General features: G+C 47.9%; 1 protein-coding gene across 4 annotated transcripts in view; it reads left to right on the top strand.

Annotated features, from left to right (window-relative positions):
• DLG4 (discs large MAGUK scaffold protein 4) overlaps positions 1-22,163 on the top strand; it is a 310,322-nt gene that overhangs the window by 210,037 nt on the left and 78,122 nt on the right. For 3 of the 4 annotated variants that reach the window (XM_069767620.1, XM_069767621.1, XM_069767622.1), the window contains 8 exons: positions 407-551; positions 670-808; positions 1,531-1,687; positions 9,267-9,369; positions 9,728-9,848; positions 10,434-10,604; positions 10,780-10,810; positions 11,688-11,715. In XM_069767620.1, the coding sequence (XP_069623721.1) occupies positions 407-551; positions 670-808; positions 1,531-1,687; positions 9,267-9,369; positions 9,728-9,848; positions 10,434-10,604; positions 10,780-10,810; positions 11,688-11,715 (895 nt within the window). Of the gene's footprint in view, positions 1-406; positions 552-669; positions 809-1,530; positions 1,688-9,266; positions 9,370-9,727; positions 9,849-10,433; positions 10,605-10,779; positions 10,817-11,687; positions 11,716-22,163 lie in introns of all 4 variants that reach the window. The other variant, XM_069767619.1, reaches the window with a different exon arrangement.

Genomic DNA, 22,163 nt, shown 5'->3' with positions numbered 1-22,163 from the left:
AACCCGGAGGAAACCCACACAAACACGGGGAGAACATACAAACTCTTTGCAGATGTTGTCCTTGGGATTTGATCCCAGGACTTCAGCGCTGCAAGGTTGCTGTGCTAACCACTGAGCCACTGTGTTGCCTATAAGACAACCCCGTGAAAATTTTTAAAAGTCACGATTAGTGGTCATCTTTGTAGGAGACCATGATAGGATGTGGAGAAGAGGGGTCTTCCAAGGCTTCCACTTAAGGTGGTGAATGATGTGATGTAGAGGAAGCTTAGAGATTTAGAAGCAGCTACTTATACAGGTCTTTTTGTCATGACAGCTATTTTATTCAATTGATCACAGGAGGTGGGTCCATGTTGGGTGTCACCTGTGAGAGATTCTCTGCTGCTCATGTATATGTGATATTCTTCAGGTGAACCATGTCGGTCTGGAGGACGTGATGCATGAAGATGCGGTGGCAGCATTGAAGAACACATCAGAAATAGTCTATCTGAAGGTGGCCAAACCGACCAACGTCTATCTGAATGATTCGTATGCCCCTCCAGACATCACCACCTGTAAGCACCCTCAGCCCCCTATTCTACCGAGCCCACTCATCCTTTCCCCAAAGTCATCTCCTCCGCTGTGATCACTATGCACCGATCTACAGGTCCTCTCGTCTCTGTACCTCTGTAGCCTACTCTCAGCAACTGGACAGTGACCTGTGCCACCCAAGTTACCTTGGTCCCGAGTATGCCCCAGTAATGACACCAACCTCACCCCGCAGATACTCGCCCATCCCCAAAGAACTCATGGGAGAAGAAGAAGTGCCACGGTAAGACCAAAAAAAACTGAGAGGTGGGCAAGGAGACAAAACATGGGAAGACTGGTCCAAAGAAGGGTCAGGGAAAGATTGTACATCATAGAAGATACATGTGTGGTAGATGTATGATGAGGACATAAGATGATGGAAATGTAGATAGAGGGATGAAATACATCATTCATTACAGGAGGAGATGCATGTGCGTTTGATATCTGATGAGGAAATGAGATGATGGAGGGATCAGATGCATCATACATTATAGGAGGAGATACATGTGTGGTAGATTCATGAGGAAGACATGAGATGGTGGAGCCTTAGATGGAAGCTTAGATAGATCATTAAATATAGGAGGAGATACATGTGTGATAGATTTACGAGGAAGACACAAGATGATGGAGAGATCAGATACGTCATACATTATAGGAGGAGATACATGTGTGGTAGATTCATGAGGAAGACATGAGATGGCGGAGCCTTAGATGGAAGCTTAGATAGATCATTAAATATAGGAGGAGATACATGTGTGATAGATTTACGAGGAAGACACAAGATGATGGAGAGATCAGATACGTCATACATTATAGGAGATACATGTGTGGTAGATTCATGAGGAAGACATGAGATGGTGGAGCAGCAGGTGGACAGGTATAAGATGGACTATTTATTATGCCCAGTGGGATATATGATGGGAAGCTGTAGATTAATTACATGAGGCTTCCATTGTTGTACCACAGGGAGCCCCGCAGGATTGTCATACATCGCGGCTCTACAGGTCTTGGATTTAATATTGTTGGAGGAGAAGACGGGGAAGGAATATTCATCTCATTTATATTGGCGGGTGGTCCAGCTGATTTGAGTGGAGCATTGCGTAAAGGGGATCAAATCTTATCTGTGAGTACCACGACTTGAAGGCTTTGCCATCGGCTTGTGTATGTTTCTCTTATTGTACCAAAAGCATTAGATGTTTTTAATTTATTCTGCATCTGCGCAAAACAATAAATTGTGCATTTTATGCTGTTACGTAATAGCAGCCAGACAGATTATGAGGCCCCAATGTGGAAATAAGCTCACACTGGACCCCATCTACAATCACATACAAGCCAACACAAGCTGAAAAATCACAGCAGACAGAAGACTGCACGCATCTGGGCAGGTGAAAAAAACACATAGAAACCAAGTGCAATTGTTAAGTCCACATCATTAGCTGAAGTTATCAGACATGGTCTGCAACATAAAACCAACCCAAGTACAACCCCCTACAGTCTGCAGAGGTCGTATCAGACATGGTCTGCAACATAAAACCAACCCAAGTGCAGCCCCCTACAGTCTGCAGAGGTCATATCAGACATGGTCTACAACATAAAACCAACCCAAGTATAACCCCCTACAGTCTGCAGAGGTCGCATCAGACATGGTCTACAACATAAAACCAACCCAAGTACAACCCTCTACAGTCTGCAGAGGTCGTATCAGACATGGTCTACAACATAAAACCAACCCAAGTACAACCCTCTACAGACTGCAGAGGTCGTATCAGACATGGTCTACAACATAAAACCAACCCAAGTACAACCCTCTACAGTCTGCAGAGGTCGTATCAGACATGGTCTACAACATAAAACCAACCCAAGTACAGCCCCCTACAGTCTGCAGAGGTCGCATCAGACATAGTCTGCAACATAAAACAAACCCAAGTACAGCCCCCTACAGTCTGCAGAAGTCGCATCAGACATAGTCTGCAACATAAAACCAACCCAAGTACAGCCCCCTACAGTCTGCAGAGGTCATATCAGACATGGTCTACAACATAAAACCAACCCAAGTACAACCCTCTACAGTCTGCAGAGGTCATATCAGACATGGTCTACAACATAAAACCAACCCAAGTACAACCCTCTACAGTCTGCAGAGGTCGCATCAGACATGGTCTACAACATAAAACCAACCCAAGTACAACCCCCTACAGTCTGCAGAGGTCGCATCAGACATGGTCTACAACATAAAACCAACCCAAGTGCAACCCTCTACAGTCTGCAGAGGTCATATCAGACATGGTCTACAACATAAAACCAACCCAAGTACAGCCCCCTACAGTCTGCAGAGGTCGTATCAGACATGGTCTACAACATAAAACCAACCCAAGTACAACCCTCTACAGACTGCAGAGGTCATATCAGACATGGTCTACAACATAAAACCAACCCAAGTACAACCCTCTACATTCTGCAGAGGTCGCATCAGACATGGTCTACAACATAAAACCAACTCAAGTACAACCCCCTACAGTCTGCAGAGGTCGTATCAGACATGGTCTACAACATAAAACCAACCCAAGTACAACCCCCTATAGTCTGCAGAGGTCGCATCAGACATGGTCTACAACATAAAACCAACCCAAGTACAACTCCCCTACAGTCTGCAGAGGTCATATCAGACATAGTCTACAACATAAAACCAACCCAAGTACAGCCCCCTACAGTCTGCAGAGATCGCATCAGACATGGTCTGCAACATAAAACCAACCCAAGTGCAACCCCCTACAATCTGCAGAGGTTGTATCAGACATGGTCTACATCATAAAACCAACCCAAGTACAGCCCCCCACAGTCTGCAGAGGTCGTATCAGACATGGTCTACAACATAAAACCAACCCAAGTGCAAGCCCCTACAATCTGCAGAGGTTGTATCAGACATGGTCTACATCATAAAACCAACCCAAGTACAGCCCCCCACAGTCTGCAGAGGTCGTATCAGACATGGTCTACAACATAGAACCAACCCAAGTACAACCCTCCACAGTTTGCAGATGTCTTATTAGACATGGTCTACAACATAAAACCAACCAAAATACAACCCCCTACAATCTGCAGAGGTCATATCAGACATGGTCTACAACATAAAACCAACCCAAGTACAACCCCCTACAGTCTGCAGAGGACGTATCAGACATGGTCTACAACATAAAACCAACCCAAGTACAGCCCCCTACAGTCTGCAGATGTCTTATTAGACATGGTCTACAGTGTAAAATCAACCCAAGTACAGCCCCCTACAGTCTGCAGAGGTCGTATCAGACATGGTCTACAACATAAAACCAACCCAAGTGCAACCCCCTACAATCTGCCGAGGTCGTATCAGACATGGTCTACAACATAAAACCAACCCAAGTACAACCCCCTACAGTCTGCAGAGGTCATATCAGACATGGTCTACAACATAAAACCAACCCAAGTACAACCCCCTACAGTCTGCAGAGGTCATATCAGACATGGTCTACAACATAAAACCAACCCAAGTACAACCCTCTACAGTCTGCAGAGGTCATATCAGACATGGTCTACAACATAAAACCAACCCAAGTACAACCGCCTACAGTCTGCAGAGGACGTATCAGACATGGTCTACAACATAAAACCAAACCAAGTACAACCCCCTACAGTCTGCAGAGGACGTATCAGACATGGTCTACAACATAAAACCAAACCAAGTACAACCCCCCACAGTCTGCAGAGGTCGCATCAGACATGGTCTACAACATAAAACCAACCCAAGTACAACCCCCTATAGTCTGCAGAGGTCGTATCAGACATGGTCTACAACATAAAACCAACCCAAGTACAACCCCCTACAGTCTGCAGAGGTCGTATCAGACATGGTCTGCAACATAAAACCAACCCAAGTACAGCCCCCCACAGTCTGCAGAGGTCGCATCAGACATGGTCTACAACATAAAACCAACCCAAGTGCAACCCCCTACAGTCTGCAGAGGTCGTTTCAGACATAGTCTAGATCATGAAACCAACCCAAGTACAACCCCCTACAGTGTGCAGAGGTCGTATCAGACATGGTCTACAACATAAAACCAACCCAAGTACAGCCCCCTACAGTCTGCAGAGGTCGTATCAGACATAGTCTAGATCATAAAACCAACCCAAGTACAGCCCCCTACAGTCTGCAGAGGTCGTATCAGACATGGTCTACAACATAAAACCAACCCAAGTACAACTCCCTACAGTCTGCAGAGGTCGTATCAGACATGGTCTACAACATAAAACCAACCCAAGTACAACTCCCTACAGTCTGCAGAGGTCGTATCAGACATGGTCTACAACATAAAACCAACCCAAGTACAACCCTCTACAGTCTGCAGAGGTCGTATCAGACATGGTCTACAACATAAAACTAACCCAAGTACAACCCCCTACAGTCTGCAGAGGTCGTATCAGACATGGTCTACAACATAAAACCAACCCAAGTACAACCCCCTACAGTCTGCAGAGGTCGTATCAGACATGGTCTACAACATAAAACCAACCCAAGTGCAACCCCCTACAGTCTGCAGAGGTCGTATCAGACATGGTCTACAACATAAAACCAACCCAAGTACAGCCCCCTACAGTCTGCAGAGGTCATATCAGACATGGTCTACAACATAAAACCAACCCAAGTACAGCCCCCTACAGTCTGCAGAGGTCGTATCAGACATGGTCTACAACATAAAACCAACCCAAGTACAGCCCCCTACAGTCTGCAGAGGTCGTATCAGACATGGTCTACAATGTAAAATCAACCCAAGCACAACCCTCTACAGTCTGCAGAGGTCGCATCAGACATGGTCTACAACATAAAACCAACCCAAGTACAACCCCCTACAGTCTGCAGAGGTCGTATCAGACATGGTCTACAACATAAAACTAACCCAAGTACAACCCCCTACAGTCTGCAGAGGTCGTATCAGACATGGTCTACAACATAAAACTAACCCAATACAGCCCCCTACAGTCTGCAGAGGTCATATCAGATATGGTCTACAACATAAAACCAACCCAAGTACAGCCCCCTACAGTCTGCAGAGGTCGTATCAGACATGGTCTACAACATAAAACCAACCCAATACAGCCCCCTACAGTCTGCAGAGGTCATATCAGACATGGTCTACAACATAAAACCAGCCCAAGTACAACCCCCTACAGTCTGCAGAGGTCGTATCAGACATGGTCTACAACATAAAACCAACCCAAGTACAGCCCCCTACAGTCTGCAGAGGTCATATCAGACATGGTCTACAACATAAAACCAACCCAAGTACAGCCCCCTACAGTCTGCAGAGGTCGTATCAGACATGGTCTACAACATAAAACCAACCCAAGTACAGCCCCCTACAGTCTGCAGAGGTCGTATCAGACATGGTCTACAATGTAAAATCAACCCAAGCACAACCCTCTACAGTCTGCAGAGGTCGCATCAGACATGGTCTACAACATAAAACCAACCCAAGTACAACCCCCTACAGTCTGCAGAGGTCGTATCAGACATGGTCTACAACATAAAACTAACCCAAGTACAACCCCCTACAGTCTGCAGAGGTCGTATCAGACATGGTCTACAACATAAAACTAACCCAATACAGCCCCCTACAGTCTGCAGAGGTCATATCAGATATGGTCTACAACATAAAACCAACCCAAGTACAGCCCCCTACAGTCTGCAGAGGTCGTATCAGACATGGTCTACAACATAAAACCAACCCAATACAGCCCCCTACAGTCTGCAGAGGTCATATCAGACATGGTCTACAACATAAAACCAGCCCAAGTACAACCCCCTACAGTCTGCAGAGGTCGTATCAGACATGGTCTACAACATACAGTTAAGTCCATATATATTTGGACAGAGACTAGATTTTTCTAATTTTGGTTACAGACATTGCCACAATGAATTTTAAACAAAACAATTCAGATGCAGTTGAAGTTCAGACTTTCAGCTTTCATTTGAGGGGATCCACATTAAAATTGGATGAAAGAGTTTCAGCTCCTTAACATGTGCCACCCTGTTTTTAAAGGGACCAAAAGTAATTGGACAATTGACTCCAAGGCTATTTCATGGACAGATATGGGCAATCCCTTCGTTATGTCATTCTCAATTAAGCAGATAAAAGGCCTGGAGTTGATTTGAGGTGCGGTGCTGCATTTGGAAGGTTTTGCTGTGAAGTAAACATGCGGTAAAGGAGCTCTCCATGCAGGTGAAACAAGCCATCCTTAAGCTGCGAAAACAGAAAAAACCCATCCGAGAAATTGCTACAATATTAGGAATGGCAAAATCTACAGTTTGGTCCATCCTGAGAAAGAAAGAAAGCACTGGTGAACTCATCAATGCAAAAAGACCTGGGCGCCCACGGAAGACAACAGTGGTGGATGATCGTAGAATAATCTCCATGGTGAAGAGAAACCCCTTCACAACAGCCGACCAAGTGACCAACACTCTCCAGGAGGTCGGTGTATCAATATCCAAATCTACCATAAAGAGAAGACTGCATGATAGTAAATAGAGGGCTCTTTACAGTGTGCAAAGGTGTGATCAAAGGTGGTCTACAATGTAAAGTCATCCCAAGTACAACTACAGTCTACAGAGGTCCAATCAGACGTGGTCTATAACATAAAGCCAACCAAAGTACAGTTCTTTACAGTATAGAGGTCTGATTAGATGTGGTCTACATTGTTAAACCAACACAAGTATAATAGCTCACTACATTCTACAGAGGTCTTATCAGACAGTGTAAAACATAAACCCAAGTCATGTACAGCTAATTACTGTGTACAAAGGTGTACAAATGATCAACAGTCAGGCATTCAGCATCCGCAGGATAACAGTATGAGGTCCTCCACCGTGATTAGGACAAACAACCATTGTACATCTGGAGAATAGTGTGTGGTCCTCCACCATGCATAGAATAATCAACCATCGTACACCTATAGGAGAACAGTATGATGTCCTCCACCATGTCAGGAATAATCAAACACTGTACATGTGCAGGAAATACTGTAAGGTCCTCCACCATGCCTGTGACAATCAGTCATTGTCCATCCGGAGAACAGTGTGAGGTCCTCCACCACCATGCCTTTGAAAATAAGCCATTTTGCATCTGCAGGAGAACAGTGTGAGGTCCACCACCATGCTTGGTACAATCAACCATTGTACATTGTATATGTCTCTGATAATCAGACATTCCATGTTTGTAGGACTTTAGATTGTGAGGCCAATGTATTTCCATGTCACTGTCGCATGATTCATGGATTAGATGTAGCCAAATACTGATCATTATAGAGGTTGAAATTTTGTATCTGTCCTTTATGGTGTAACAGTCCTGTTGTCATTGTTATTTTCCTAATTGATTTCCAGGTGAATGGGGTGGATAATGTGAAGGAAACTGGTTCCTCCCACGTCACCAATCCGTGACGTAACTACACAGGCAAAGCTCTCCGGCGCCCCCCTTTGCCTCTCAGGTCAATAAGGGAACTACACCTAGAGCAAATGGCCGCCGGGGAGACTGCCCTGTTACCCACGCTAGGTATTCTAAGATTCACAATCAGAATAAAAGGATCAGCCCAAAATTTTATTTATGGTTTAATTGCCTTAAGGGCGCACTAGATAATTACAAGAAATATTCAGTAAAAATATACCAAGAGTTACAGTCAAGAGTAAAATATAACAATCATAGTACAAGGCTTAGAGGTATAAAGCTGGAGGTCAATTTACCAGGCTGAAGGTCGCTTGTGGAGGCCGGCGAGCTCTGCGTTCCACAGGTACAAGACTTCTAGTTGCCGGGCAGCCCCCAAAAAGCATGTGCTTGCTCCCCTCTTGCTGGCATATGCCCTGTTCCTTATTTCATCATCCTCTTCTTCGGTTGTTGTCTCACTGACCATGTGTCCTCAGCTCTTAATCCTTCTGTGTCCCTGTACCTGGGTGGGCTAATAATCTCAACCCTCTAGCTTCCCTGCTTAATCTATTCCCAATAACTAATAAATGGAATAACTTCTCTCAGGATGATCGGATCAGTACACGGGCGGTACTAGCGCATGTGTTTTGTTCTGCCGGTCGTACAGGGACTAAACCACCTGGACCCATTCGATCGCTGTGGGAGGCTGATCTCTATATCTCAGGTTCCAGAACTCTCACTGACCCGGGAGTTGAACTGTCAGATGCACAATTTCTTCAGGACTATGAGGATATTTTTTATGAGCCTGTACCTCGGACGATGTGTCCATAATTCCATGTTGTAGACAGTCCGGCTGGGAAGACAGACGTGTCCTCCTGTAGCCATCTGACATGTATGCTTTAATTGAGCCCCCAGGCACCTCCATGATCCCTGCTGGCGTGGCTTCCTCATTCAAGGTTTGAAGTGCCATCTGCCTGCTACACTGGTCTCAGTCCATTGCCATACTAAAGGGTCTTCATTCAGGTAGGAAAAAGGTGGGGGCTAGGAGTGCTCATGTCCCTGCAGATGTGTGACCAGGTGAATTCTGAGAGGAGACAAAATGGAATTAGGCCAATCTCTGATAGGAGGCCAGCATTATGCCCCATATCCAAGATGGCGGCTGCTCCCTCATCACAGTAGAGGTTGAAATGTTGTATCTGTCCTTTATGGTGTAATAGTCCTGTTGTCATTGTTATTTTCCTAATTGATTTACAGGTGAATGGGGTGGATCTAAGGAACGCTACCCATGAGCAGGCAGCACTGGCTCTGAAGAATGCTGGACAGACAGTCACGATCATTGCCCAGTACAAGCCTGAAGGCAAGTCATCTGCTTCTCTAGGTAGCCCAGTGCAGCAGATGTGTTCTGTGAGTCCCACAGCGTCTTGCAGCTAGGCATTATATAGTTACGCATCACCCTGACTGTACACTGTTTTCTGTCTGGGAATACTAGCCTCTCATTAGATTTATGTAATTATGTAATGTGTCATATAATTTGTACACGTCATTCACCAGTAATCCAAGTGGGTGGTTGGTGTGGTTCCCCCATAGTCCACCATCTGGGAGTGCTATAGTTAGTGTGATGGTTCATCGGTCTGGGAAGAAACGTCAGTCAATATATTCTGTCTCCATGTCATGTATGTGAGGTCACAATACTGAGGGCTGTCATTCACCCACAGAGTACAGCCGGTTTGAAGCCAAGATCCATGACCTACGAGAACAAATGATGAACAATAGTCTCGGCTCCGGAAGTGCGTCTCTACATAACACCAATGGCGGCAAGAGAGGATTCTACATTAGGTGAGGGCTCCGGCGGAAATTATGAAATGTCTTGTTACTCCTTCCCTGACTTTAGAGGTCATGATGGAGGTGTCTGTGATTGTATGTTGTCTCTTGGTGGATATGTCTCAGTGATGTTCTGATGGCGATGTCTGTGGTCTCCTGGTGGAGATGTCTCGATGATGCCTGTTTTCTCTCGGTGGAGATGTCTCGATGATGTCTGTTGTCTCATGGTGGAGATGTCTTGGTGATGTCTCGGTTACGCCTGTTATCTCCTAGTGGAGATGTCTCTGTGATGTCTGATGTCTTGGAGATGTCTTAGTGATGTCCGTGTTCTCACGGTAGATGTAAGTTGTTTCATACTAGAGCTGTTTCAGTGATGTCCTGGTGGAAATTTATCATGATTTCTGTTGTGTTGTGGTAAAGATATCAAGGTAATGTCTGCTATCTCCTATCAGATGTCTCTGTGATGTTCTTGTGGGCCTTGGTGAAATCTTTTGTCTTCTTTTGGAGATGTCCTGGTGGGGACATCTCGGGAGATGTCCTGGTGGGGACGTCGCGGTGACAATTCTGATCTGCTCTTTCCTCCTTGTCTCTGGACCTTAGGGCGCTCTTTGATTATGACAAGACGCGGGACTGTGGCTTCCTCAGTCAGGCCCTTAGCTTCAAGTTTGGGGATGTTCTCCATGTGATAGATGCCACTGATGAAGAATGGTGGCAGGCGAGACGTGTTGTGCCCGAGGGAGAAGAGGTCGGCTTCATCCCCAGTAAACGAAGGTGAGATTTCGGCCTCCATCAGGGGAGGATCAGACCCTAAATATATGTGATGTGGGGGTCCTAAACTGTCTTCCCAGGATGGACCCCAATATACAACCCCTCCTATTTACATGAAGTAGCAGTATTCAGCTGACACCAGCCGACAACAGTACTCACTGTTTACTTCTTTCTACAGGGTTGAGAGACGGGAATGGTCTCGGTTAAAGGTAAAGGTGAGATTGTGCTGTGTCTGTGGAAAACAATCAGTGTGCGGATGATGTTTTAGTTTCTCCCGGGAGGTGTGAGGATGATGGGATCATTACTTCAGGGAGGTGTGAGGATGATGGGATCATTACTCCCGGGAGGTGTGAGGATGATGGGATCATTACTCCCGGGAAGTGTGAGGATGATGGAATCATTACTTCCGAGAAGTGTGAGGATGATGGGATCATTACTCCCGGGAGGTGTGAGGATTATGGGTTCATTACTCCCGGGAGGTGTGAGGATTATGGGTTCATTACTCCCGGGAGGTGTGAGGATGATGGGATCATTACTCCCGGGAGGTGTGAGGATGATGGGTTCCTTACTCCGGGAGGTGTGAGGATGATGGGTTCATTACTCCCGAGAGGTGTGAGGATGATGGGTTCATTACTCCCGGGAGGTGTGAGGATGATGGGTTCATTGCTCCCGGGAGGTGTGAGGATGATGGGATCATTACTCCCGGGAGGTGTGAGGATGATGGGTGCTGTCAGAATGACGTCCCTCCACTTGGAAGGGACTCTGCTCTGTAGGATCCATTATCCGCAGGACAATTAACTTACTGCAGTTGTATTGACACCTATGAGGAAATAGCAGTTATGCAGGGCGCCGCCTATGCAGAGTGATAGGGAGACGCTCTGCACAGACTGCAACACCTCTTCTCCTTCAGTGAAAGAAAGAGAGTGATGAAGTGTACTGTCCATGTGTGACCATCAGTGTGATCATGTACAGAACAAGATTGTCTGCATGAAAAAGTTCTTCTCACTTCACCATCCTGTGATCAGGAGCCTTTGTCTTACTACAATGTCTGTCTCTACCTTCTCACTTCTCTCCTCTGCTGCATAGGATCGAAGCAGCACTACAGGTTCTCAGAGTATGTATTTACCTACCATGTACAACCACCCCAACAGAACGTGCTGTCACCCATCATCCTTGCCCTAATGAAAATCCTCACACAGCTCTACACTACACCTCCATCCTGTCCTGTATCTACTATTCCTGTACTGTACACAGCTCTACACTACACCTCCATCCTGTCTGTCACGATATGGTTTGAAATATCACATAAGTAGTTTCTCTTGCTAGCAGGCTGTGGGCTAAAAAGCCCCCCTTCCCTTTCACTCAGCCAAGAGCTTTCCTTTCCAAGGTATGGGGGAAGAAGAGTTTATTACCTCTAGCTCGGAGAGCAAAGGTATTTACGACCGGCATCCCTGCAGTTTCTTCTTGTCTTTTTCCTGGAGAGCCCGGAGCATGTCCCATGAACGTATGGAAGCTCCACTAGCATGGTTGCCTGCAATGAACTGAGAACATGTGAGTGTTATCTTTTCTCCTGTAATTCCTTTATGTTATAATTACCTTGTACATATTTTCAATTGTCTCATTTGTAACATCTTTGTAAAATATTTTGATAAAGCACTGCCTAAATTTTGTGGGGTATATTATTTTATACTAGTTCTTTCTCCATGCTCTAAAAACGTTCCCTAAGTCTCCTGAAGGGAATTACGCTACTGTTTTGGGTTAGCTTCGGACCCGTTTAATCGAAGCTGGTGGCAGAGATACCGTGTGCAGGCTTTTGGGTGATGTTGTAGCGACTGCGGCGTTGATAATTATTGTTCCTGCCAGAGTGGGAGTATTTTATCGGGTCGCTGCAGCGTGCCCAATAGCCAGTACATAGACACCCTGTCTGGCGACTAATTACCCAGGGAGCAGTACCTAATCTGACCTGAGAGTAAGGGGGGCGACAGAGCTGCAAGTGTTAAGTGGAACTGTAAGCGGGATATACATAAATCCCTGCAGTTCGTGGTATATTGAAGAGCAGTGGGATAACTAGAATAAGCCCCTGCTGTAAACTAAGAGGTCAATAGCCTTGTGTGTGTTTTTTCATCACATTGTGGAGTGGAGGGATAACTAAGATAAGCCCCCCTGCACATGTGATAGCCGTCTGTTGGCCTAAAGTCACCCCGATCCGTGACGTAGGGGTGACGGTCACGGTGTGAATCGTGACACTCTCCTGTATCTACTATTCCTGTACGGTACACACAGCTCTACACTACACCTCCATCCTGTCCTGTATCTACTATTCCTGTACTGTACACACAGCTCTACACTACACCTCCATCCTGTCCTGTATCTACTATTCCTGTATTGTACACACAGCTCTACACTACACCTCCATCCTGTCCTGTATCTACTATTCCTGTACTGTAGACACAGCTCAACACTACGCCTCCATCCTGTCCTGTATCTGCTATTCCTGTACTGTACACAGCTCAACACTACACCTCCATCCTGTCCTGTATCTATGTCGCGATTCACACCGTGACCATCACCCCTACGTCACGGGTTGGGGTGACTTTAGGCCAACAGACGGCTATCACATGTGCAGGGGGGCTTATCTTAGTTATCCCTCCACTTCACAATGTGATGAAAAAACACACAAAAGGCTATTGACCTCTTAGTTTTCAGCAGGGGCTTATTCTAGGTAGCCCACTGCTCTGCAATATACCTCGAACTGCAGGGATTTATGTATATCCCGCTTACAGTTCCACTTAACACTTGCAGCTCTCTGACGCCCCCCTTACTCTCAGGTCAGATGTAGTACTGCACCTGGGGTAATTAGTCGCCAGAAAGGCTGCCTGTTATGTACTGGCTATTGGGCACGCTGCAGCGACACGACAAACTACTCCCACTCAGGCAGGAACAATAATTATCAACGCCGCAGTCGCTACAGCATCACCCAAAAGTCTGCACACGGTATTGCTGCCACCAGCTTCCATTAAACGGGTCCGAAGCTAACCCAAAAACAACAGTAGCGTAATTCCCATCAGGAGCCTTAGGGTACGGTTTAGAACAGGAGAACGAACTAGTATTAAATAATATACCCCATCAAAAGTTTCAGGCAGTGTTTTATCAAAATATTTTACAAATGATGTTACAAATGAGACAATTGCAAATATGTACAAGGTAGTTATAACATAAAGGGATTACAGGAGAAAAGATAACACTCACATGTTCAAAGCATTGCAGGCACCCAGGCTAGTGGAGTTTCCATACATCCCAGTTCATGGGACGTGCTCAGGGCTCTCCAGGAAAAAGACAAGACTGAGCTGGGGATCTGGGCAGACACTTATAGCTGCAGCCTGTAACATCCCAGAAAGGGGTTGGATCACCTCGTCCCTCCTACCTCTTCAGTTAACTAACTTTTCCCTAACCTATATCTAATTTCTATAACTCCGCTACAAAACATGTCATAGTCATAACAAACCCAGCATTCATCTCGGATTAACGTGGGCATTCTAATGAGATCAAATATGTCCTATCTGGGATACATATTTACAGAGAAATCCCTACTTCTTTACCAGATGGAGTTAGAAGCCCGTGTTTAGAGGGATGGGCAGATCCACCGAGGGAGAGTAAGAATATATATTTTCGTGTTCTTAACGTAAATGGTTTGCGTAATATCTTACAAAAACAAAACAAAGAACTTCCATGGAATCTAGAGACTTAGAATCCAGTTCTAGCCGGTCACTTTCCACTGCAGGAATGCCGGTCATAAATGCCTTTGCTCTCCGAGCTAGAGGTAATAAACTCTTCTTTCCCCATCCCTTGGAAAGGAAAGCTCTTGGCTGAGTGCAAGGGAAGGGGGGCTTTTTAGCCCGCAGCCTGCTAACAAGAGAAACTACTTATATGATATTTCATACCATATCGTGACAATCTACTATTCCTGTACTGTACACACGGCTCTACACTACACCTCCATCCTGTCCTGTATCTACTATTTCTGTACTGTACACAGCTCTACACTACACCTCCATCCTGTCCTGTATCTACTATTCCTGTACTGTACACACAGCTCTACACTACACCTCCATCCTGTCCTGTATCTACTATTCCTGTACACACAGCTCTACACTACACCTCCATCCTGTCCTGTATCTACTATTCCTGTACTGTACACAGCTCTACACTACACCTCCATCCTGTCCCGTATCTACTATTCCTGTACTGTACGCACAGCTCTACACTACACCTCCATCCTGTCCCGTATCTACTATTCCTGTACTGTACACACAGCTCAACACTACACCTCCATCCTGTCCCGTATCTACTATTCCTGTACTGGACACAGCTCAACACTACACCTCCATCCTGTCCTGTATCTACTATTCCTGTACTGTACACACAGCTCTACACTACAACTCCATCCTGTCCTGTATCTACTATTCCTGTACTGTACACAGCTCTACACTACACCTCCATCCTGTCCTGTATCTACTATTCCTGTACTGTACACACAGCTCTACACTACATCTCCATCCTGTCCTGTATCTACTATTCCTGTACTGTACACAGCTCTACACTACACCTCCATCCTGTCCTGTATCTACTATTCCTGTACTGTACACAGCTCTACACTACATCTCCATTCTGTCCCGTATCTACTATTCCTGTACTGTACACACAGCTCTACACTACATCTCCATCCTGTCCTGTATCTACTATTCCTGTACTGTACACAGCTCTACACTACATCTCCATCCTGTCCTGTATCTACTATTCCTGTACTATACACACAGCTCTACACTACACCTCCATCCTGTCCTGTATCTACTATTCCTGTACTGTACACACAGCTCTACACTACACCTCCATCCTGTCCCGTATCTACTATTCCTGTACTGTACACAGCTCTACACTACACCTCCATCCTGTATCTACTATTCCTGTACTGTACACACAGCCCTACACTACACCTCCATCCTGTCCCGTATCTACTATTCCTGTACTGTACACACAGCTCTACACTACACCTCCATCCTGTCCCGTATCTACTATTCCTGTACTGTACACACAGCTCTACACTACACCTCCATCCTGTCCTGTATCTACTATTCCTGTACTGTACACAGCCCTACACTACACCTCCATCCTGTCCTGTATCTACTATTCCTGTACTGTACACACAGCTCTACACTACACCTCCATCCTGTCCTGTATCTACTATTCCTGTACTGTACACAGCCCTACACTACACCTCCATCCTGTCCTGTATCTACTATTCCTGTACTGTACACAGCCCTACACTACACCTCCATCCTGTCCTGTATCTATGTCGCGATTCACACCGTGACCATCACCCCTACGTCACACAAAAGGCTATTGACCTCTTAGTTTACAGCAGGGGCTTATTCTAGGTAGCCCACTGCTCTGCAATATACCTCGAACTGCAGGAATTTATGTATATCCCGCTGTCACGATTCCCCTGACCGCTGCCCCCAATTTGTCACGATTCACACTGTGACCGTCACCCCTACGTCACGGGTCGGGGTGACTTTAGGCCAACAGACGGCTATAACATGTGCAGGGGGGCTTATCTTAGTTATCCCTCCACTGCTAACCATGTGATGAAAAACACCCACAAGGCTATTGACCTCTTAGTTTCCAGCAGGGGCTTATTTTAGGTATCCCACTGCTTTTCAATATACCACAAACTGCAGGGATTTATGTATATCCCGCTTACAGTTCCACGTAACACTTGCAGCTCTCTGGCGCCCCCCTTACTCTCAGGTCAGATTAGGTACTGCACCCTGGGTAATTAGTCGCCAGAAAGGCTGCCTGCTATGTACTGGCTATTGGGCACGCTGCAGCGACGCGATAACTACTCCCACTCAGGCAGGAACAATAATTATCAACGCCGCAGTCGCTACAACATAATCCAAAAGTCAGCACACTATCGCTGCCACCAGCTTCGATTAAACGAGTCCGAAGCTAACCCAACACAACAGTAGCGTATTTCCCTTCAGAAGACGTACGGTTTTTAGAGCATGGAGAATGAACTGACATAATATTATATCCCATAAAAATTAGGCAGTGCTTTATCAAAAATATTTTATAAAGATGTTACAAATGAGACAATTGCAAATATGTACAAGGGTAATTATGAAATAAACAGGGATTAAATGAGAAAAGGTAACACTCACATGTTCAAAGCATGGCAGGCAACCATACGTCCCAGCTCATTGGACGTGCGCAGGGCTCTTCCAGGAGAAGCAAGCAAGCAAGCAGGAAGAAAAAGACTGAGCTGAGAGCCTGCCACAAACTTAAGACCTGCAGCTAGTGACATCACAGAAAGGCTGGCTTATCCATACCCTCCTCTCTCTACATTCTGACTAAACTTTAAACTATTCTCTCTAATTTCTATAACTTCGCTACAAAACATGTCATAGTCATAACAAACCCATCATTCATCTCGGGATTAACGTGGGCATTCTAATGAGATCAAATATGTCCTATCTGTGATACATATTTACAGAGAAATCCCTACTTCTTTACCAGATGGAGTTAGAAGCCCATGTTTCGGGGGATGGGTATGTCCACCGAGGGAGAATACGAATATATATTTTCGTGTTCTTAACGTAAACATTGTGCATAATATCTTACAAAAACCAAACAAAGAATCTTTCATGGATCCTAGAAGTTTCTAGTTCACTTATAGCTGGACAAGAGCTTGCACGGCAGGAAATGCCGGTCGTAAATACCTTTCGGCCATAAAACTCCCCCCAGTACATTGGCAAAGCAGCTCTTGGCTGAGTGAAAGGGAAGGGGGGCTTGTTAGCCCACAGCCTTGAGCAAGAGAGCTACTTATATAATATTTCATACCATATCGTGACACCTCCCCCTTTTGGTGTGCGCTAGGGAGGCAGAACCCCATGGTATGCCTCCATGGGCACCTCAGTAGGTTCACCCTGGCGGGACAGTCCATCTGCATTCCCATGCTCTTTGCCCGTTTTGTGTTCAATGGTGAACTCAAACTGCTGAAGGGCAAGGCTCCAGCGTAGCAACCTGCCGTTGGTTCCACACATGGTGTTTAGCCAGCGCAGAGGGTTGTGGTCGGTCACCACAGTGAAGGAGCGACCGTACAAGTAGGGCTGCAAGCGCTGCAGGGCCCTGACTATGGCCAGGCACTCCTTCTCGATGGTGGAGTAGGCCACTTCCCTCGGCAAACGTTTCCGGCTCAGGTATAACACGGGGTGCTCTTGGTCCTCCGAGTCAACCTGGCTGAGCACAGAACCAAGGCCAAACTCGCTGGCGTCGGTCTGCACCAAGAACGGTCGACTGCTGTCAACTGCTTTCAACACAGGGGCGTTGCACAGTGCGGTTTTCAACGCCTGGAAGCCCCCCTCACAGCCATCTGTCCAGTTGACAATGTGGGGTAGCTTCTTCCTGGTGAGGTCCGTCAAAGGTTTTGCCAGGCTACTATAGTGCTGTACGAAGCGCCTATAGTACCCTGCAGTGCCCAAGAAGGACATCACCTGTTTCTTGGTCACGGGAGTGGGCCAGTTCACGATCGCGCCCACTTTCTCCGGCTGTGGCTTCAGGGTATTCCCGCCTACCCGGTGCCCCAGGTAGTGAACTTCCCTCATGCCCATCTGGCACTTTCCTGGCTTGATAGTCAGTCCTGCTTGGTGAATTCGCCGGAGCATCTCCTCGAGATGCTACAGGTGTTCCTCCCAGGAGAGACTGAAGATGGCAATGTCATCCAAGTACGCCACGGCGTACTTCTCCAGTCCCTGAAGCAGGAGGTTGACCATCCGCTGGAAAGTGGCAGGGGCATTCTTCATGCCGAAGGGCATGACCGTGGACTCGTACAGTCCAAAAGGTGTGATAAAGGCGGACTTCTCCTGCGCTTCGGGGCTCAGGGGAATCTGCCAGTATCCTCGGCTCAGATCCATTATTGTTAGGTAATCTGCGCCAGCTAACTTATCCAGCAGCTCCTCGATGCGCGGCATTGGGTGCGCGTCGGAGGCTGTGATGGCGTTGAGCCCCCTGTAGTCCACGCAGAACCGGGTGGTCCAGTCCTTCTTTGGCACGAGAACTACAGGTGATGCCCAAGCGCTCTTTGACCGTCGAATCACCCCCAGCTGTAACATCTCATCGATCTCTTGGCGCATAATCTGCTGCACCTGGTCAGAGATTCGATAGGGTGTTTGCCGTAGTGGGGCGTGATTCCCGGTGTCCACCTCGTGGACTGCTAACTGACTCCTCCCCGGTCGGTTGGAGAACACGACCCGGAAGGGTTCCAGTGTGGTTTGCAACTGCAACCGCTGGGGTTCAGTTAACGAGGCGCTTACCTCCACGTCCTCGATGGACCCATTGGCCTCGGCTTGGGCCAGCATGTCCAGGAGGGTGTCTTCCTCCCCGTCTTCGGGCAAGCTGCAGACCGGTAGGACGAAAGGTTCACGTTCGTGATGAGCCTTCATCATGTTGACGTGAAAGGCCTTTCGCCTACCCCGAGCGTGGTCAAGCGTGACCACGTAAGTGACCGGGTTGCGCTGTTGGTGGACGACGTACGGGCCCTCCCTGGCTGCCTGAAGCTTATCCGTTGGTATGGGGACCAGCACCCACACCTTTTGACCCACGTGGTAGGTCCGCTCCCAGGCGTTCTGGTCGTACCAGTGCTTATGGTCAGCCTGAGCCTGCGTCATGTTGTCATGCACCAACTTCGTCAAGGTCTGCATCTTGTCACGGAAGCGCATGACATACTCCACTATGGACACTTCAGAAGAGTTCGGCTCCTCTTCCCAGGATTCTCTTACCAACCCAAGGGGTCCCCGAACTCGCCTGCCGTACAGGAGCTCGGAGGGGGGAACCCCGTCGATGCCTGCGGAACCTCTCGGTAAGTGAACAGCAGGTGTGGGAGGTACCGCTCCCAGTCTCGCCCTTGAGTCTCAACCAGCATGCGTAGCATCTGTTTGAGGGTACCATTGAAGCGTTCACACAAGCCATTGGTCTGTGGGTGATACGCACTCGATACCAGGTGCTTCACCTGCATTCTCTTACAGAGAGCCTCCATTAGGCGAGACATAAATTGGGTCCCTTGATCAGTAAGCATTTCCCTGGGACATCCTACACGTGAAAAGATGGCCAAAAGGGCATCCGCCACCTTATCTGCCCTAGTTGACGACAGAGCTACTGCCTCTGGGTACCGGGTAGCGTAGTCTACCACAGTAAGGATGTATTGCTTTCCAGAGCTGCTGGGGACGGCCAGCGGGCCCACAATGTCCACCGCGATCCTTTGCAAAGGCTCCTCTATCACTGGCAAAGGGATCAGGGGAGCCTTAAGAGCTGGGCCCGCCTTCCCCACTCTTTGACAAGTGGTACAGGAGCGGCAGTAGTTTGACACATCTGTCCTCATCTTTGGCCAATAGAAGTGTTGAGACAGCCGGGCCTTAGTTTTGCTGATCCCCAAGTGTCCAGCTAGCGGGATCTCATGGCCAATCCGCAACAACTCACCCCGGAATTACTGCGGGACGACCAGCTGTCTTTCCCTCAACCACTCCTTTTGTGATTCTCCCTGTACGGTCTCCCGGTATAACCTTCCTCGTTCCCAGAACACCTTCTCCTTATCAGCCTCGGAGAAGTGCGTCCCGGCAAGTTGTCTCAAACTCTCTAGGCTCGCATCTGTGTGCAGAGCGGCCTGAAACTCCTGGCTAGGAGAAGCCAGAAGCGACGTCAGGGTCCCTTCCCCACGGGAACCCTCTTGGACCTGCTCTGGGTCCACCTCTGGTTCAGTCACAGTGGTGACTGAGGAGGGTCCGGAAGGCTGACAGTTATCTGCGTTCCGGGCACTCTGACTGCGGGTGACAGCCGCTACGTAGGCTGTCTCCCCGGGGGTTTCTACAGACCTATCAGCCGGCGCTGCTATGGGCTCTACCTCCCCATCCACCCCCAACACTCCAGGGGCAGTGCTACTTATAGGCCAGTTACCTTCCTCGGTGGCACTGGTCACTTTCATGGCATCACCTTCCTCACGGTTCCCATGCATCTCCCCATTTCATGTAGCACCGACACTTGCCCCTGTTAGGGGTTCCTCAGCCGTCTCACTCCGCAGAGCGACGTGGCTGGGCACGTCTGTACCTATGGACACATTAACCTTCACAGAAAAATCATTATCAGGTTCAGCTGGCACAGGTACAACATTTTCACCATCAATCCTAGGAAAAAATGGTTATTAGATGCATCATTACAAGGTAAAGCATGGTCAGGTAACACATGCGATTTCCCATCATGATCATCATCAGGGTTAACTTAACCCTCATTAGTAGATTAGGGAGGGGTGTCAGGGACGTAGTATGCAACCAACCTCCCCAAATCAGTCCCCAACAAAACATCAGTGGGCAAATTATCAGACAGCCCCACTTCCTTCACCCCGCTCCCAGCACCCCAATCAATCTAAACCCGGGCCATTGGTAAGGGACAGCTGATGCCCCCAATCCCAGTGACAGTTAGGGTTTTCCCCGGAATGATTGCTTCAGGGGCCGCCAGTTCGGGTCGGATGAGGGTTCGTTCAGCCCCGGTGTCTTTGAGGCCTGTAGCAACATGGCCTCCCACAGTGACGTGCTGTACGTTGTCACACACCCTCCCAACCACACCACCCACCAAAAGAACTGCTGCATTAGGCCCTGGGGCCTTGGCTGGGGGGTTCTTCGGCTTGTCTGGACAGAAGGTACTGATATGCCCAGGCCGCTTGCAGTAGTAACACTGGCGAGGTTCGGTGGTAGGTCTGGTGTTGTTGGCCACAGGGCCAGGACCTCTGGTGTGTTGGCTGGCAGTAGGGTACTGGCGTTAGGTGCAGGCTTACCCCCTCTTCAGCTGGTGGTGACTGGCTTCCGCGCTTCTGATCTACATTTGGCCTCATAGGCATCGGCAATCTGCGCTGCTTTCGTCACGTCTTTGGGTTCTCTGTCCATCACGAACTGTCGCACCTCAGCTGGGCAAAGATGAAAGAACTGGTCTTTGATCATCGCAGCTGTGCAAAGGTTGTCACTGACAGTCCTTGGGTCCACTGGTCAAAGTGGGTCCCCAGTCCATGCACCACATCACTGTAACTGTCATGTGGGCCACGTTGGAGGGTCCGGAACTTTCTACGGTACACCTCGGGTGTAAGCTGGTACTTTGCTATCAGGGCCTACTTGATGGCCTCATAGTCTCCATCTTGTTCTTGAGGGAGGGCAGCAAACGCTTCCAGAGCTTTACCTCTCAGCCCTGGTGTCAGATATCGGGCCCATTCATTGGTAGGCAGCCGGTACTGTCTGCAGGCTTTCTCAAAGGCCCGCAGAAAAGTGTCCAAGTCCCCGTCCTTCTCCATAACAGGAAAGTGATCGGGCCGGGGCTTAGGTATCTTAGCGCTGCTGGGCTCACGGCTCTGGGCGGTGGAGGACATCCCCCCCTGCCGGAGCATCTTCAGTTCATGTTCTCGCTGGGCTTGGCGCTCGGCTCTCTCAGGCTCGCTGGGCCTGGGCCTCTCGCTCAGCTCGTTCC

This window comes from Ranitomeya imitator, chromosome 4 (genome assembly GCF_032444005.1).
Source record: "Ranitomeya imitator isolate aRanImi1 chromosome 4, aRanImi1.pri, whole genome shotgun sequence".
NCBI classification, from domain to species: domain Eukaryota; kingdom Metazoa; phylum Chordata; class Amphibia; order Anura; family Dendrobatidae; genus Ranitomeya; species Ranitomeya imitator.
The sequence above is the reverse complement of the archived record's forward strand: the minus strand, read 5'-3'. Positions and strand labels throughout refer to the sequence as shown.